The 17,776-nt window shown below is 29.3% G+C and overlaps 1 protein-coding gene across 2 annotated transcripts; it reads right to left on the bottom strand.

Moving 5' to 3' along the window:
- Window positions 1–2,082: 2,082 nt before the first annotated feature.
- Window positions 2,083–11,097, bottom strand: LOC113389369 (cytochrome P450 9e2-like). 2 transcript variants are annotated; one of them, XM_026626417.1, is made up of 9 exons: window positions 10,971–11,097; window positions 6,412–6,575; window positions 6,153–6,287; window positions 3,758–3,960; window positions 3,447–3,681; window positions 3,037–3,270; window positions 2,883–2,974; window positions 2,654–2,822; window positions 2,083–2,259 (listed from the first exon to the last, which is right to left on the bottom strand). In XM_026626417.1, the coding sequence occupies exons 2-9, from the start codon at window positions 6,554–6,556 to the stop codon at window positions 2,084–2,086; spliced, it is 1,389 nt and encodes a 462-aa protein (XP_026482202.1). In that variant the 5' UTR covers window positions 6,557–6,575; window positions 10,971–11,097; the 3' UTR covers window position 2,083. The 2 variants fall into 2 exon arrangements, with proteins under 2 accessions (XP_026482202.1, XP_026482201.1); XM_026626416.1 differs by lacking the exon at window positions 10,971–11,097 and adding an exon at window positions 7,771–7,932.
- Window positions 11,098–17,776: the final 6,679 nt, after the last annotated feature.

Genomic DNA, 17,776 nt, shown 5'->3' on the forward strand with positions numbered 1-17,776 from the left:
CACACAATTATTGAATCATATTTATTAAAAAGTTCATCTAACAGATTATATACTAAACTTATAAACTTCTTGACGTCTTGGTCAGGAGATCTGTAAACACAAACAACTTTCAATTTTGTTGAAGCAAAGATACAAACACCGCCGTGTTTGAAGACATTCCGGGCAAAGAAGGAGCATAAATTATAACCATTTAATTTAATTAATCAATCAATCACGCAAAAAATAATTCAGATTAAACATATTTTTAAAATTCACATCACAAATATATAACTAGTGGGGTGTATGGCATCGTGCCTTAAGGCAAATTGCTGGAACTTCCCGTACCGTAACGAAATGTTCGAGGAATACTGAATGTTTTCAAATAAATTATTATAAATCTTGTAATTGTAACATTGTCTAATATTTATAAGAATTATATAAACTGAATTGCAAAGTTGTTTAAAGTATATTAGAACTATAGTCAGAATTAAAAATAAAATCTGAATTAATTTCGATATACAAAAAAAAAAAAAAAAAAAAAATTGAGACATTTTTTTTTTCAAAATCTATTATTTTGTTAAGACAAGCAGAAAGTTCTTTGAATCATTCAAATCGGACGCTTAGTTCTCTCAAAAACTGCCATTTTTTACATATTTAGCTCCGTATCTTTGAAATGGCTGGACTTGCCTTTGCGAACAACTAATAAACACTTCTCCCAATCATTACTAATTGAATGTTTTTTAGATCATTTAAATCGGATACCCCGTTCTCTCAAAAAGTCGATTTCCATTTTCTGCACTCTTTGCTCCGTATCCCCGAAACGGCTGGATCTGCTTTTGCCAAACACTAATCAGCTCTTTTCCCTATCGATAGGAATCGAATGTTTTTTGAACCATTCAAATCAGTTGATCCGTGCGCCCGAAAACGTGACTGGAAATTTGTATCCATACATACATACACACACACACACACACACACATATCCATTTTTTCTGAGGTATGCCAAAACGTTCAGAAACCTTCAAAACATCGAGAAATGTAAAAAATTTCAATTCCGATTTTCGGCCCATTACAATAACTTACCCTACGGGAAGTTAATAAGTAAATTAAATAAATGTTTAATGTCAGGTATTCGATTTGATTTTTAATTGCTTCTGGTAAATTGACATATATGAATATTGTTTGTTCATATTTATTTTACAAATGCTTTAATATATATTTTTTTTGTTTTATAACCTTTCGGTCAACTTGTTAATTAGGAGATCTAGAATGGATTGTATAGTTAGTCTGAAGTTCTTCCTAAGGTATGAACAAATATCTCATTAAATAAAAAAAATATTTGTAGAATATTTATATTGTTCACTTTTTGTTATAACTTGTTATTTTTAATACAAGTAAGACTTCATTTTTTGTATAATAATATGATATATGAATTTATTTATGTGCTACTTGATAGAAAAGTTTAATATCTCTTTGAGAATATTTACTTATCTTGTGCAACTGCAATTTATTTTATTTATTAAGGTAGTTATTTTAAAGCTATTACATAAAATTAATTATTGCACATGATTAATTATACACATAATTTTTATTATAAATATAAAAAGTTTTTATATAATTTATTGATTTTTCACTAAACCGATATTCTTATTTGAGTAAACAAAAATTTAGGATGCTCCAACAAAAAATAACCTATCAAACTATAAGCTATTTGAAATACTGAATATTTAGCATACTGAATTATGATTAAATTAAAAACTCTACTTAGTTGACCTAATTGTTAATACTATAAGCTTGCACGATTTAAAAAAATACAATTTTTTTTTATTTGCTGAATATTATATATAAAAGATGAAAATATTGATATATATATATATATATATATATATATATATATATAGATGAAAAAAGATGACTAATCTTATTAATAACAAGGAAAAACTTCATTAAATATCAATCACATCTTTCACTAATCAAAAATATTAGATTGTTTATAAGATAAATGACAAAATTGTACATATAGAGAAAGCATTTTTATATGTCACAAAGATATGATTAATTTGTTGATGATAAACAAATAATCTATCAATTCATATCTATCGTATTTATTTTTTCGTTTTTCGTGGTTGTAATTTTACCCAAAAGCCATTTTGTGGTTTCATTTGCATCACACCCTTTGCCAGTTTTAATGGAATTTGAGTTTTTTCAGAAGGCACTATGTCAAATTCTTTCAAAATGTTGAAGAGCAATGTTTTCATTTCCATCAGAGCGAATCTTGAACCTGGATATAAAAATAAATAAAAATCAAATTAAATTTTAGTTTTTATTCGTCTTCGTTTAGAACAAAGACATTTTACTGACTAAGGTTTTGATCAAATTGTTGCTAAAAATGTTTATGCAAAAACTAGCTGATCTAGGGTACTATTAAAAATATTGCGATACTTTCTGTAATGCAATAAAGTAGCGATCGAGAAGTAATTAATTTAATTATTGGCCAATGTTCAATTCTAAAACCTTAGTTAGAAATGAATCATTCTTAATATTTTAGCAGAATTAGTCAAATGAATTAATAAAAAAAATCAAATTATCTGATGAGTAAAATATTAATTTTTATAGTACATATATAAAAGAAATTGAACAAGTTTTAGGTTTTATTATTAATTTTGTATACTCACCTATGCAGTTTCTAGGTCCTACACCAAAAGGCATGTATGTGAATGGTTTGATATTGTTTTTGTTTTCCTCACTAAATCTGCTTGGATCAAATTTATGCGGATTGTCATAATATTTTTCGTCATGATGTATATTGTATATTGGAAACAGCACAGTTTCTCCTTTCTTCACCTGTAATAACCAAATATCAATGAATTGGAAATTTGATGAGATAGTATTAGTTTAATCAACCTTGAACTTATTTCCTTCATAATCTTCCAAAGAGTATCCATTAACGCAAACCCTGTCAGTAAATGGAGCTGCTGGCCATTTTCTTAAACCCTCTAAAATACAAATTCATAACTTTGAGAATATAAACCAATGGGTCAAAAATAAAACTTGTTACCTGATACGACCATATCCAAGTATTTCATCTGATGCAAACTTTCATAATCTACTAGTTTTTTATTGGATTGTTCCAAATTTTCGCACACTTCATCTATTTCATCTTGAAGAGTTTTTTGAACATCTGGATTTATTGCTAATTCGCAAGCAATAAAACACGTTGATGCAGAAATTGTTTCGAAACCAGTAAAGAAGAAGAGCAATGCTTGACCAGTTATCTCGTCATTTGACCATGCTGTAATTATCAACTTGTTAAGTTTAGATGGTTGAATTATAACCAGAAATTTAAAGAAATGTTATAGAAAGTAGTAGTCTACAAAATGATACTGAAAGGACAAAGTTGTGTAGTGGGTCTTGAATTAGCGAGATCAAAATACTTACTTACTACTGATGTTACTTTTTACCACTTACCTCTCTTAGGAGTTGGTGTTTTTGTTATTGAAGATTCAGTAACGGTGGCAAAACCTGTGTCTTGAGTTGCATCTGCTCCTGCATCGTGCTTCAATGCTCCTCTTCTGGCTTGCATAAGTAAATGAATCATATCAGGACGAACAATTCCTTGTTTTTCTCTTTCATCCATGGTACCATGTACCAAAGTACGAAAGAATTGACCGCATTCTTGATCGAGTAAAGTCATTTTGAAAAACTATAAATAAAAAAAACTATAAGAGCTGATTACAGATTATGATGATGATTTTTATTTATAAGGAAGCTCAATTTACCTTCATAACTTGGGGCATCATTACGAAGGCGGCATATTTCAAGTTTACTAAAACTCCCGAAAAGTTGGTTACTTTTTTTCCCATTTTATAAAATTCATTATCAGGATTTTTTAAACTATCTACTTTTATTCCAAATGCAGAGGTTGCTATAACGTCGTTAGCAAATTTTGTGACCAGATCCTTAATTTCTAAATCCAAAGCACCTGTGAAAGAGAAGTATTTGTTAAATATATTTGGGCGAATTGTAATTTTGGCTCATTAATGATAAATGTCCAATAATGTAATATTTTATGCAAACTGCTTCAAAACTATGTGTATTGAACTTTACAATTCTTCAAATTATAAAAAATTATACATTTTCTAAACAATCAACGACTACGCCATGGGTATAGCTGGTATTAGATCACTCAATAAGTCCTTAGGATAATCCATAGATGATGTAGCTATGTAATCATCGATATTATTTCTAGAAAGCAATTTTAAGAAGATTTATGTCAACATTTATGATGATCCGAACGTCAGTTTAAAAGTTATAGAGATTCAAGTGACGCTTCTTTCGAGTTTTCGTGGGTTGATTCACAATTGCTTTTTAAAAAGTGGGTAAAAATACCATTGCTACCAAAGTATTACTTAATAAATGTTATTGGACTGTGCTAAATTGAGGCAAATGGTGGAGAAGTGGTTCGCTAATTTTAATCGTGGCCATACAGAGACTGATGAAGCTGAACACTCTGGAAAGCCAATTGAGGTGGTTACACCGGAAAATATAAAAAAGTTCGTTTTAAAACGTTCGTTTAAAAAGAAACGTTTAGGAAAACCGAGCAGTAAAATTGCCCGAGATAGCTGACACCCTAAAGACATCAATAGAATGTGTTGGACATGCCGTTTACGAATATTTGAATAGGAAAAACCTCTGGGCTAAATGGGTGCCGCGCGAACTCAAATTTGACCAACAGCATAACGAGTTGATGATTCGTAAGAGTATTTGGAGCTGTTTAATCGAAATAAAACTAAGTTTTTGCATCAATATGTCACTGCAGATATGATCTGGCTTCACCACTACACTCCAGAGTCGAATGACGAGAAAAAATGCAAACAATCAGCTGGCAAGGTTGTGACGTCAGTTTTTTTGGGATTTGCAAGTAATGATCTTCATCAACTATATAGAGTAAGACGAGACCATCAATAGTGACTATTCTATGATGTTATTGGAATATTTGAACTAGTGGGGCGCATGGCATCGTGCCTTAAGGCAAATTGCTGGAACTTCCCGTACCAAATTTTTTTTTTTTTTTTGAAAAAATTAACATTTTTGAAAAAAAATTACTCTGAAAAAATTAGATTTTTGAGAAACTATAAATTTTTGACAAAAATGTCTTTTTTTTTTTTTTTTGAAAAAAAAGACATTTTGAAGAACAATTTATTTTGAAATATTCTGGAAATTCTGAACTTTTTTTAAAGCAGTGATACTGCTTTAACTGCATAGAGACGAAAAATCAAAGCGTGTAAGCGCCGCGTCGCCGTCTAACGGATAAACATTGGTACGGAACCTATAGAAATGTAAACAAAATTTATACTTATTGTGAAAATTTCTATAACATATCTGATATCTTGATGTGCATATGTCTAATGATCATTTTTGACCGCCAAATGGCTTTATTTTTACTTTTTTTTTTACTAGATCTTCGAAACCGCTAGATCTGCCTTCATGAAAATTTGATCTGTTCTTCATCTTGTTAATATAAGTAAAATGTTTTTTGAATTATCCAAATCGGACGTCGCGTTCTTTTAAAAACCGTTTTTGGCACTTTCTTCTCCATATCTTCGATAGATATATAAAATTTTTTATTTTCGATTTTTTTGCGATTACTATAATAACTTGCCCTACATGAAGTAAAATAAAATCGAGAAAAAACGGCCCCATTTGAAAAAGAAAACCGCGCTGCTTCATCAGGATAACGCGCCAAGTCACAAATCCGTGAAAATAGTGGCAAAAAACATGAATTGGGCTCCGAATTGCTTCTCCACTCACAATATTCTCTAGATCCCCAGCGGCCATATTCTGTTTTCAGATCTCACAAATGCTCGCTCTGAATTTTTTTTTTCCAAATGATGAGATGATGGCCGAATTTTGTGGCTAAGTCGAAATCGTACCACAAAAAAGGTTTAAAAAATTCCGAAGTTTGTTATAATCGGTATATCGTCTTCGAAAAAAACTATATCGAATAAAATAAAAAATTGGTTTTTCTTAGTTTTTCTACGGTCTTATTGAGTGAAGTGATAACTGTTACTAGTTAAATGTTTCTAATTCGTTTTGTTAGTTGATATATTTTTGAGACTTTTACAGACATGGTTAACAATCTATGTTTTTTGAATAGAAATTGGCTACACTTACCTTTTTTACTAATTTCTTCATGCAAATGATCAGTTAATTGCTGTGCGCACTCATTAATAAATTCGTACATGAGTCTCATTTTGCTTCCAGTAAAAGCTGGACTGAGGGTAGCTCTCATGTCACGCCATTTCTGATCTACAAAATATAATAATTACATATCTTAGATATTTAAAGTTGTGTACCACTTATCCAATAACTTCGCACCATTTGGTACATCTACTAATAATAAAATAAGTCTACTAATGATAAATTATTTTACTTTGCAAAACGGAAAGGCTGCTTCCAATTAGTGGGTCTGCTGATGTATCGAAGAAAACACGATGGTTTGGAAAATTGTCGAAATCTTTAACGGCTACTTGACGAATAAGTTCAGGATCTCTCAATAAAACGGAAGGTAAGCCCATTTGAAAGTTTCCTACAAATCTATAAAATCACCATTATTTAATTATGGGAACTAATATAAGGTTACAATCAGCCTAATTTATAGTTATGCAGCTTTTTATTGGAGTTTCTTTTAACTAAGTCTTAATTAAGATATTAGACAAAACTAAATACCTTATGATAACTTTTAATACCATGGTACCCAAAGTTAATTTGAAAGTTTTCAAAATAGCAATATAAAATAGAAAATTGAATTACCGTGGTTGAGTTTCGTGGTGAAGTTTCGTTTAGAAAGCTTGAACCATTTCAATGAAACGGTCATACAGATAACACGTTGAAACTGGTTGGTATTGGTATTTTGTCTTGAGGCAAGTTACATGAACTTTCCGATATGTGTTTTTTTTTCAAATTGCAAAGAAACGGCTTGGCAGATCGTCGTACAGAACTGACAAACGATAGTCCTCATTGAGATACATCAACTAGCTTTTAAATTTTTGAAATCGGTTCAGGCGTTTTTGAGCAAACGTCGATGAAAGGTCTAATTTTGACAAATGCCAAGAAAACGATACTAATTTTTGCAAACTTTGATGGATTTTTACAATTAAACGTCTTGTCGTAGGGCTGTAAAATTTTAGTATGATCTATAAGACTATGGTATCTACCGTAAAAAAAAAATCAAAGTTATCGTAATTTTTTTTTAACACTTTATCACAAGAAAACGGCTCGGCCGATCTTTACTAAAAACTCATCAGGTCGATTCCCAACCAATATCTTTCAAACGGTTTTTGGAATTTCAAAAATCGATTCAGAATTGCGGGCTAAAACGTAAACGATTTTTTTCACTTTTCTGCTATTTACAAAAAAACGTGTTGGCTGATCGTCGCGCAAATTTGATAAATGCTAGTCCTCATCGAGATACATCGAGAATGGCTTTTAAAATTTTGAAATCGGCAAAGAATCTGTTCACATATATCCACACACACACGCATACTTTTTCTAAATTTGTTCCTATTCGAATCAGAATGGCTTGAAACGTCGAGAAAACATAAAATTAGCAAATCGGATTTTTTGATGAAAACAAACTTTTCCTTCGGGAAGGTTATATAATTGTCAAATTACTCCACAATTTTTAATTTGTCAATTTTTAATAAAAAATTATGAAAGAATTCAAGTATTATCTGCAGTTGATATACGATTAGTTTTGTTATGTTTATTAATGTTTTTTTTTAATTATTACCTGTGATTTGGAAACGCTGTATATGATTTTCCCATGCTCTCAATCATATCTTCTTGTCTTAAAATGAATTTTAAAGAATTTCCTGTAAAGGGTACTGGTTCTATATAAGGAGCAATCGTGCCCTTAAATCTATCATAGTTCCAAGTTCCATATTTGTATAATCCCCAGAGTAAAATAGCTCCTAATATTATTAAGGCTATCATTTTGCTGAAATTTTAAAAAAAGATTGTATTATAAATATATATTTTATATATTTTTACGCGATCATAAATATTTAACTTCCCGTAGGGCAGGTTATAGTAATCGCAAAAAAATCGAAAATGAAAATTTTTGCATTTCTCGACGTTTCAAAGGTTTCTGAATATTTTCACATACCTCAAAAAAATGAATGTATGTGTGTGTGTGTGTGTGCGTGTGTGTGTATGTATGTGCGGATACAAATTTTCGTCGACGATTTCGGGAACACCGATCAACCGATTTGAATAATTCAAAAACCATTCGATTCGTATTGATAAGGAGACGTGCTGATTAGTTTTTGGAGAAGTCAGGTTTAGCCGTTCCGAAGATACGGGGCAAAAAGTGCCGAAAACGGTAACTCAGTTTTTAAGAGAACGGAGCGTTCGATTTTAATAATTCAAAAAACATTTTACTTGTATTTACAAGGTGAAGAACCGATCAAATTTTCATAAAGGCAGGTCTAGCGGTTTCGGAGATCTAATAAAAAAAGTAAAAAAAAATGCCATTTGGCGGTCAAAAATGATCATTAGACATATGCACACCAAATTATCAGATATTTTATAGAGATTTTAACAATAAGTATAATTTTGGTTTACATTCCTATGGGTTCCGTACCAATGTTTACGCGTTAGACGTCGACGCGGCGCTTACGCGGTTTGATATTTTGTCTTTATGCAGTTAAAGCAGTACGATTGATTTGAAAAAAAGTTTAGATCTTTCAAAATATGTCAAAAGAAAGAAAACATTTTTTTTTCAAAAAAAAAATCAAAAAAAAAAAATTAAAAAAAATTTTTGTCTAATTGTTTGTCAGAAACTTATTTTTTCGAAGTAATTTTTTTTAAAAAATGTTAATCGTTTTAAAAAAAAAAAATAATTTTTGGTACGGGAAGTTCCAGCAATTTGCCTTAATTGCCTTAATTGCCTCAAGACAGAATTCCACTTACAGCTAGTTTTTTATTCGATCCGACATCTTTCTGATATGTTAAAAGTTATATTCTGATTCCAAAAATATAAACGGTTGTTGCTTTGGATTATATAATATTATAAAGTACTTATATTTAAACAAAATATATAATTCACAATTTTGATAATCAAATTTAAATATTCATAACTAATTTATCACTTACAGGTGCTTTAACTTTATAGAATACAATTTTATGCAAAATTGATATAGTTACATATATCAAATTATCATCATTATCTGAAATACTTGATAATTATTTATAGTTGTTGAATAAATTATAATTGCGATTAGTACTTGCAAAAATTATATATCTTTCAAAAGTTTACATAATACGTAATCAGTATTAGCAATAATGATAAACTCTTAATATATGTCTTGAATCGAAAATTTTATTTATTGCTCTTATAGCTATATATATTAAAACTATATTAAAACTAAGACCTCAAAACTTCATAATCGTTACTTAAAAAATTTTTCTAATGAAATCAAATAAATAAGTTTCACGAAAATTATACTCTTTTTAATAAAGAGCCTTTACAAATTTTTTGAGACTTCTTGGTATTTTATCCAAGTAATTGTTGCTTTATAAAATATTAATGTAAGTAATTTAATAAAAATTTTATTAACTCATGGGGTAACTTCTCCTAAATGATTATAATCAAGTATTGTAAAAGCTAGATTCTTCTTAATTTAAGAACTACAAATTTTTGAAACTTTTTGGTTATTAATATGGTTGCATTTCATTGAAATAATTCAAAGTTTTTTTAATCATTAAAAATGACTTTGTTCAATATATAAACAAATTAGTTTTGATTATATTTATTTTAACATAACTACATTTTGATACTATTTTGAAATAGTAATTAATAAAAATTAATTATTTTGTTTAATTGTTTATTTTTTTAATGAAATGTGGTTTTTTAAAATTGGTAAAGCATTTACAAATTTAAAAATAAATAAATAATAATATTAAAAAAAATTTTTAATAAAAAATATTAAATATTATATCTTTAGATAATAAAAAATGTTTAAATAATATGTTTAAAATTAGTTAGTGATTTCTTCTGTTGTACTTTATTGAAATATAAATTGATAAGAATGATTTTTTAGAAATTCTTATATATTTATGAAATATAAAATTAGATATATTTATTAAAATATTTTATCATTTGAATGTTTAATACTTTTTAATAATTGGTAATAATTCTGATATTTATTGTGGTGAAGTTGCTAATAGATTCGATTTTTTTAAATTAGCAAACATTTAGATATTTTGAAAATTGGCAAAATAATAAAATTTCTCAAATCTATTCAAATTGTTAAGCTTCTAAAAAAAGGTTATTTTATTTAAATTATTTCAATAAAACACGACGCAATATTAATAACCAAAAAGTTTCAAAGTTTTGTAACCGATGAGTTAATGATTCTTTATTAAATCACTTATATCAATATTTAATTTAAAATATAAATTCAAATTATGTGAACAAAATATCAAGAAGTTTCAAAAAATTTTAAAACGCTCTTTATTAAAAACAATATATTTTCATGAAGCTTGAACATAATTATTTTGTGTCTAGGATGATTTATTAATTTTTATTTTCCACACAAAACAAAAGCAGTTGAAATGTCTTTTATGTGCATTTAAGAAAAAGCAAAACCCTGAATTAATAAATAGTATATTATAATAAAAATAATAACGCGTAGTACTGCCCTAGGGCAGGTGTCTGAGTTGAGTTAAACTCCAACTCGATTCAGGGAAGAGCAATGTGAGAGATATTTTTTTGCCATTGCACACCGCAGTGCCCGAAATGCGCTATTTTAAATTGTAAACATATGTTTTATATATGTTTTAAAACGGTCATTGCTACTGCACGATGTCATGTTGTCTAAAGCGGGGCTCAAACTCACCCCGTCCACACGAGTTCGTGAGTTTAGACCACGGAACTCTCTATTATATTATAATAGCACTTATTTATATTTGATATATATTTTAACTTACATGGCTTTGTTGTAAAATTTCCACTATCAATACTGTATATTTCTTGATATTTATTTGGTAGGTATCCTTTATTTTAATTATTTACACATCATTAAATTATACGGTTCATAATCTCTAACGTTGTATCATTCACATTGTTTTTTGTTGAAGTATAAGCTGAAGGACCAGATAGAATTAGTGGCTCTATCAACCGTTTTAAAATGTAAATATTGATTGATAACAAGTAGATTTACACTTATTTATTTATAGAATATAATTTACACTGTTTGTATGATATAGTTTTGTATTGATATAATATTGGAATATTTGTATGTTGATAGCTTGGCGACCGAGTCTAGACTATGTTAATAGTTTCGCGACTGGATTTAGACTATATTGTTAGGGCCGGCTTCAGGTATCTAGAGGGCAACTTAATTGCCGATCTTGGGTCGCAAATGTCCATGCATCGTTGGAAGATGCAAATCTCTTACGCTAAAATTAATGCGACGTTGTCACGTCTATTTTGGCGTAAACATACTCCCGCCCTTGAAATAATATAGTGTATATGATTTCAAAATTAAAATTATAGTTTATCACTCTAAGTTAATTATAGTCTGTTGTTTGATTATATTGTCTATGACTTTTGTAATACACCAATTTGATTAACTGCACGTTTAACTACACCAATTTCAGTCTTGATTGTTACCACGCGCACAAGTTGATCATCTCCTGGGTGTGTGTCTAGAAATCGCCCCAATCGTCCATGTAGTGAAGGTAAATTGTCCTTTCTGACCACTACCAAATTCCCCATTTCAGCTGTTTACGATAGTTGTACTTGCCATTTGTCGTAGTCTGCAACCCTGGCGCATTTCTTGTACTCTTGTTGCACAAGTTTTTCTTTGAAGTTCCTGGTGTGAACAAGGGTGTTTCCAAGAATATCAAGCATTGATGGATAGGGAGCTGAGATTGAGGATTTTAAATATGGAAGTGATTAGGAATTAATGGATCATAATTTTGCGGATTGGAGCTTAAGAGATTGGTTTCGAGTTCAATAATGTTCCGATATGTGTTTGAACCATATAGAATTACCGTAAAGAATTAGAATTAGAAAATAATTTCGAAAATTTACAAAATTTCTTTAGATGATCTTTATATGAAAATTTGATGGTATATGAAACCTCGATATAGTCCATTTGACTATATTATTTATAATCTGGTTTTAGTTTATTTATTTTGCAAACTTTATAAGGTTTATAAGATTAGTTTCCTTATATAAATATAATTTACAAGATTTGTGCGTTGCGTCAAAATTGTGTTAAAAATGGCTATCAAACTATTTAGTGTTAAACCAGATATTAGTTCGATTATAAATGTATTTTGTATTTTTGTAAAGTTCGATTAGAAATGTATTATGTATTTAATAGATATGCGAAAATATAAGTCATAAAAAAGCCTTCATTTTTTATACACTCTTGTTTAATGATATTCTTTTGTAACTAAGAATTCGCATGTAAAGAAAGATTAATGCGGGATAGTACCAATGTAGCTAAATTGCCCATTAATGATGAATATATGTGTGTTGCATTTGGAAACATGTACATATAATATTTAAGTAAGCATTTAGTTCCTATAGGCTAATAGATATTTGTGCAAAGTGGTGTTATGATTTTTAAATGTTCATGTTTAGGTATGGAAATTGATAGACGAGTGGAATTTTGGACAGCGCTATGGGGTGACATTTGTTTAGATTAAATTCAAGTATTTGGTCTGAACCCCAACGTGCAAAATTCCATTTTCATCTAATAATAGTATAAATGTATTTAAGTTTTGGATATTTGTATGATGCGTACGCAAGTTCTTGCTTGTAATTATGTCTTGCTTGACTGTCATATTTTGTGATAATTGATCTTGTGAATTATTAATAGAGCATGCAATGTCCTATTCTTTGTTGATTTAGTATTATTTTTTACACGTTTAAGTTTAATTGTAATTTAGGTGTATTATTTTTATACGATTACGTTTAATTATAATTTAAGTGTATTATTTTTTACACGTTTAAGTTTAATAAAATTGTAACAATTTTAATCGCGCGTTGCAGTTATTTGTCAAAGGGACCTTACCACTAAAGATGATTTTAATAGATTATGTATAGCACTTGCGTGAAGTGGAGTTCGCTGGTCTGTCTTATGATTCGACATGCAACCAATAGTTTGCGTATGTTTCGGTGTGAATAAAATAATTTTATTGGCAAAAAGAGTTTCTATTTTGTAAAATAGAGATTTTAATCCCATAAGGATGATACTAAAATCGCTCCAATATAATTTTTTATCAAACGTAATATTTAATGCATATTTCATTTTTTGTGCAAGAGCTGCTAGTAATTGTGTCGTACTTAGCTTGAGGTATATACGTGCGAGAGTTATTCTAGATCTTGCTACCATTAGGTTTATTTTATAGCTAGAATTTGACCTGATATAAAACACATTTATACGCGGATTATATGTGTAGCCATTTGATTTCGTGCTTAGGCGATTATCGAAAAATATAAGTAATATATTTATTTTAATGTTTAAGTGTTTAGTAGTTTTGATTTCATTACACTTTAATGTGTTTTCTAACATATTTGTAGAAAACTGTTTTAATGCATTTTGTAATTCTGAGGAAATTTCCTCGTGATGTGGTAAGTTCGACCGCCCTAGAATTTGCATTATTAGTTTAATTAAATTGTTGATTGGATATAAAAAATCTCTTGTATCATATGTTTGAACAGTAGCTGATAAAATAGATCTTTTATTCGCTATTAGATTTATTGTTTTAATCTTATAGTTAAATTTAAAACAATATAAAAATAAATTCGACAATGTATGTAGAGATTTTGTAATTTGTTCGCCGATATTTATAGTATGAATTAAAAGTTTTGAATAGTTAGAATTCAATTGATAAGGATTTAATTGAGTTTGTTTTAAAAGCTTAGTAAGATTGTTGTTAATGAATAATAGTTTCATTATTGTATTATCTCTAGTTAATAAACTATCAACGTAAGGATAATTTTTGAGAATTTCGAATATTTTAAGCTGTTTAGTTATGTTTTGTTTGGATGATTGTATTGACAAAAATATATTTATTTGATTAATATTTATTTTGTCGTTAGAAGTTTTGCTCCAAACTGTTTGGTGCATCTTTCTGTCGCTAGCCTGAACTGAAACTTGTTTTATCATTTTCTTTATATCGACATTATCGACCGTAAGTACTAACGTATTCATTTTAAAATTTGGTATAATGGAAAAGATTTTATTTTGGATAGTCGGTAAAACAAGTTGTAACTCAGTTAACGACACATTTGTATTGAATTTAAAAGATTTTTCGGAAAATACGCAAAAATTCATTATTGAATTGTTCGACTTCAACACGCTGTGATGGGGTATATAGAAACATATTTTAGGTGTACATGCGTTTATGAATTCAGTGAATAGATTTTTGTATTCATATGAAATATAACGTTTTAATGTTATTTGTTTACTGCATTTTATGTTTTTGATATTTTTTGCGAAATTGATTTTAGTCCCAAAACTTCCGTCAATTGCCCTAGTTTTAGGCATAGCCTTAGCATTAGAAACAAAATATTTTTTGCATTGTTCAGTGACATGTTGTATATCGTAGTATGGTTCGTGTATTTCCGTAGATGTGTGTATTTGAGCTTCTAAGTTTGATTTATGATTAGATATCGTTAATGATTTAGAAACATTTAGTTGAGGTAAATAAAATTGAGGCTGTTTTATGTTACCTGCATTGTTTTTTGTGGTATAATTTAATTTACTTTCCGAACTAGTATCTGATTTATTTAATGAAACTTGACTAAGTTTTAATAATGTTGCCAAGCATTTGTTGTATTTGTCATAAAACTCGTCTAATTCGTTTTCAATTAAATTATCAATTTGCTCTTCGTCGTCTAGTAATGTTGCTATTTCGATAACCGTATCTTCATATGCTTTTAAAAAAGGTTTTACATATTCGATAAAGCGGTTTATATCTAAAATATTTAACTCACAAACAGGTATGCTTGACCATTGCTTGCAAATCTTTTCGATAGATGCTAATCGCGATTTAATTATGAGTTGCTTGATATTTAGTGACTTTAATGTTTTTGATGATTCCATTTTGACACATATTATATTGAACTCTAATTATTAAATGTGGAGAGACAGATAGGAAGGGAATGCTTGACTAACCTGATTCACTCGCTGCTTGCTTCGCTCGTTCGTTGGTGTAGCGCCAAAGTTAGAACTTCCTGTCTTGTTTAGAACTTCCACTTTATTTAATTTTTGATTTTTGATTAAATGTTTTAATTATTCCTTCGCACTGGCGATCACATCCGGCTCGAAGGACCAATGTTTTTTGTTGAAGTATAAGCTGAAGGACCAGATAGAATTAGTGGCTCTATCAACCGTTTTAAAATGTAAATATTGATTGATAACAAGTAGATTTACACTTATTTATTTATAGAATATAATTTACACTGTTTGTATGATATAGTTTTGTATTGATATAATATTGGAATATTTGTATGTTGATAGCTTGGCGACCGAGTCTAGACTATGTTAATAGTTTCGCGACTGGATTTAGACTATATTGTTAGGGCCGGCTTCAGGTATCTAGAGGGCAACTTAATTGCCGATCTTGGGTCGCAAATGTCCATGCATCGTTGGAAGATGCAAATCTCTTACGCTAAAATTAATGCGACGTTGTCACGTCTATTTTGGCGTAAACACACATTTACATAATTTTGTAGCAATTTTCACCTGTATTTTATTAATACTTCATTATTGTTTTAATATTTATTTTTAACAACCTTTTTATTTAAATTTATTCATTTAAATGTTTGTATACAAACTGCGCATCAGTACTGACCAGTTCACAACTCGTATATGGTAAGACGAATGTCAGGTCGATATTAAACAACCGAGAACGAATTAATTGTACAAGTCCGTCATGTAATAATAAATATATATGACCATGAATCCTTTGTGAGTCTGCGTGTTTTAATATATCCAAATTTTAGCGTTGTCATGCTATGACTAGAAAAACGAATACAATTATGCTATCTGCTACAAAAATGGTAATGATTATGTTAACGAAGGTCAAAAAGAGATAAATGTGCGAGTCAAGTTAATTTTGGTATCGTACTTTACTAATTATTATTATTATGATTACTAATTATTATTATTATGATTGGTGCTTTGACCAAAGGCAGATACTAAAGGCAGTGCATTAGAGTACCTCATTTTCTTTTTGTTTGTATTTAAATTTTTAGTTCCGGAACTTCTGATTTGATGTTTCTGTATCCTGTTCTTAGTCATTTAATACCCTGTGTTTTCTCTTCTCGGGTAAGTCATCTACATTACTTATCGTCCAGGAGCATTTAGTTTCTCTAGTTTACCTTCGATAAAGTCTGGGGCATTTTCCTAATATGAGTTCGTGACAGTTTCGATTTTTATAATCATATCTAGTAGTGTTTTTTTTTCTTTCAGACTTTTTGCAGTATTTCTCCATTTATCACTTTTTTCGTCCGTGTTCCTTTTTAATTTTTCTTCAGTAATATATTATCAAACTATGTTTCAAATGTATCGTTTTAACACTCAATAGATATTTTTTTAACATTAGTCGACATATTATATATTTTCTTTATTATCTTCCCGTCGGGTAAGTTATAGTAATCGCAAAAAATCGAAAATTAAAATTTTTATATATCTTTACGTTACGAAGGTGTCTGAACATTTACACACCTTAGAAAGAATGGATTGTGTGTGTGTGTGTGTGTGTGCGTGTGTGCGCGCGTGTTGTGTGTATGTATGTGCGGATACAATTTCTTGTCGACAATTTCAAGAACACGGATCAACGAATTTGAGTGATTCAAAACACATTCGATTCCTATTAATAAGGAAACATGATGATTACTTTTTGACAAAGGCAGGTTCAGCCGTTCCGAAGAAACGGGGCAAAAAGTGCCAATAATGGTAATTCAAGTTTTGAGAGAACCGAGCGTCCGATTTGAATGATTAAAAAAAACATTTTATTTGTATTGACGAAATGAAAATCTGATGTCCATAGTTTTTGGCAAGGCAGGTCTAGCGGTTTCGGAGATCCAATAAAAAAGTCAAAAAAATGCCAAATGATCATTGGACATATGCACATCTGATATCAGATATTTTATAGATATTTTAATGATAAGAACAAATTTTGTTTACACTTCTATGGAATCCGTACCAATGTTTATCCATTGCACTGCCGACGCGCTTCGATTGTTTAACGTATCGCGATTGCTTTGAAAAAAAGTTCAAAATTTCCAAAATATTTCGAAGTATGAAAAAAATCAAATTTTTCAAAAGGTCAATTTAAAAAACAAAAATTAAAAATCTCAAAAATCGATTATTCAGAGCTCTAAAAGAAAATTGTTTTTTTTTTTAAATATATTAATTTTGGGTACGGGAAGTTCCAGCGATTTGCCTTAAGGCACGATGTCATGCACCACTAGTCTTTCTGAATCGTTTGACACTAAAATTGTAAAAGGTATGTGTCTATATGAATGTGCATGTGACACAATGTTTGACATTTGTTGCATATTTTCTCAAAAACAGCTGCACAGATTTTGAAGATTTAAAAATCGTTAGATAAAATTCAATAAGGTCTGGTGTTTTAATTTTTTTTTTTACCATCGTACTTTTTTATAGTTCATGAGTGTCATTTTTTTTTCATCATCGTTTTCGCCAATAATCCTGAACTAATTTAGAAATTTATGAACTGTTTTAAGGATTGAATCCTGGAATCCT

The sequence above is a fragment of the Ctenocephalides felis genome, unplaced genomic scaffold (genome assembly GCF_003426905.1).
Source record: "Ctenocephalides felis isolate EL2017-DRISC unplaced genomic scaffold, ASM342690v1 CF-g0.4_SCAFFOLD_03573, whole genome shotgun sequence".
Classification (NCBI taxonomy): Eukaryota; Metazoa; Arthropoda; class Insecta; order Siphonaptera; family Pulicidae; genus Ctenocephalides; species Ctenocephalides felis.

Coding starts and splice junctions, on each gene's coding strand:
- LOC113389369 (XM_026626416.1), bottom strand. CDS start 7,817: ATGATTGAGAGCATGGGAAAATCATATACAGCGTTTCCAAATCACAG. Junction 6,576..7,770: donor ACAGCGTTTCCAAATCACAG/GTAATAATTAAA, acceptor GTGATTTTATAG/ATTTGTAGGAAACTTTCAAA. Junction 3,961..6,152: donor TGAAGAAATTAGTAAAAAAG/GTAAGTGTAGCC, acceptor TCTCTTTCACAG/GTGCTTTGGATTTAGAAATT.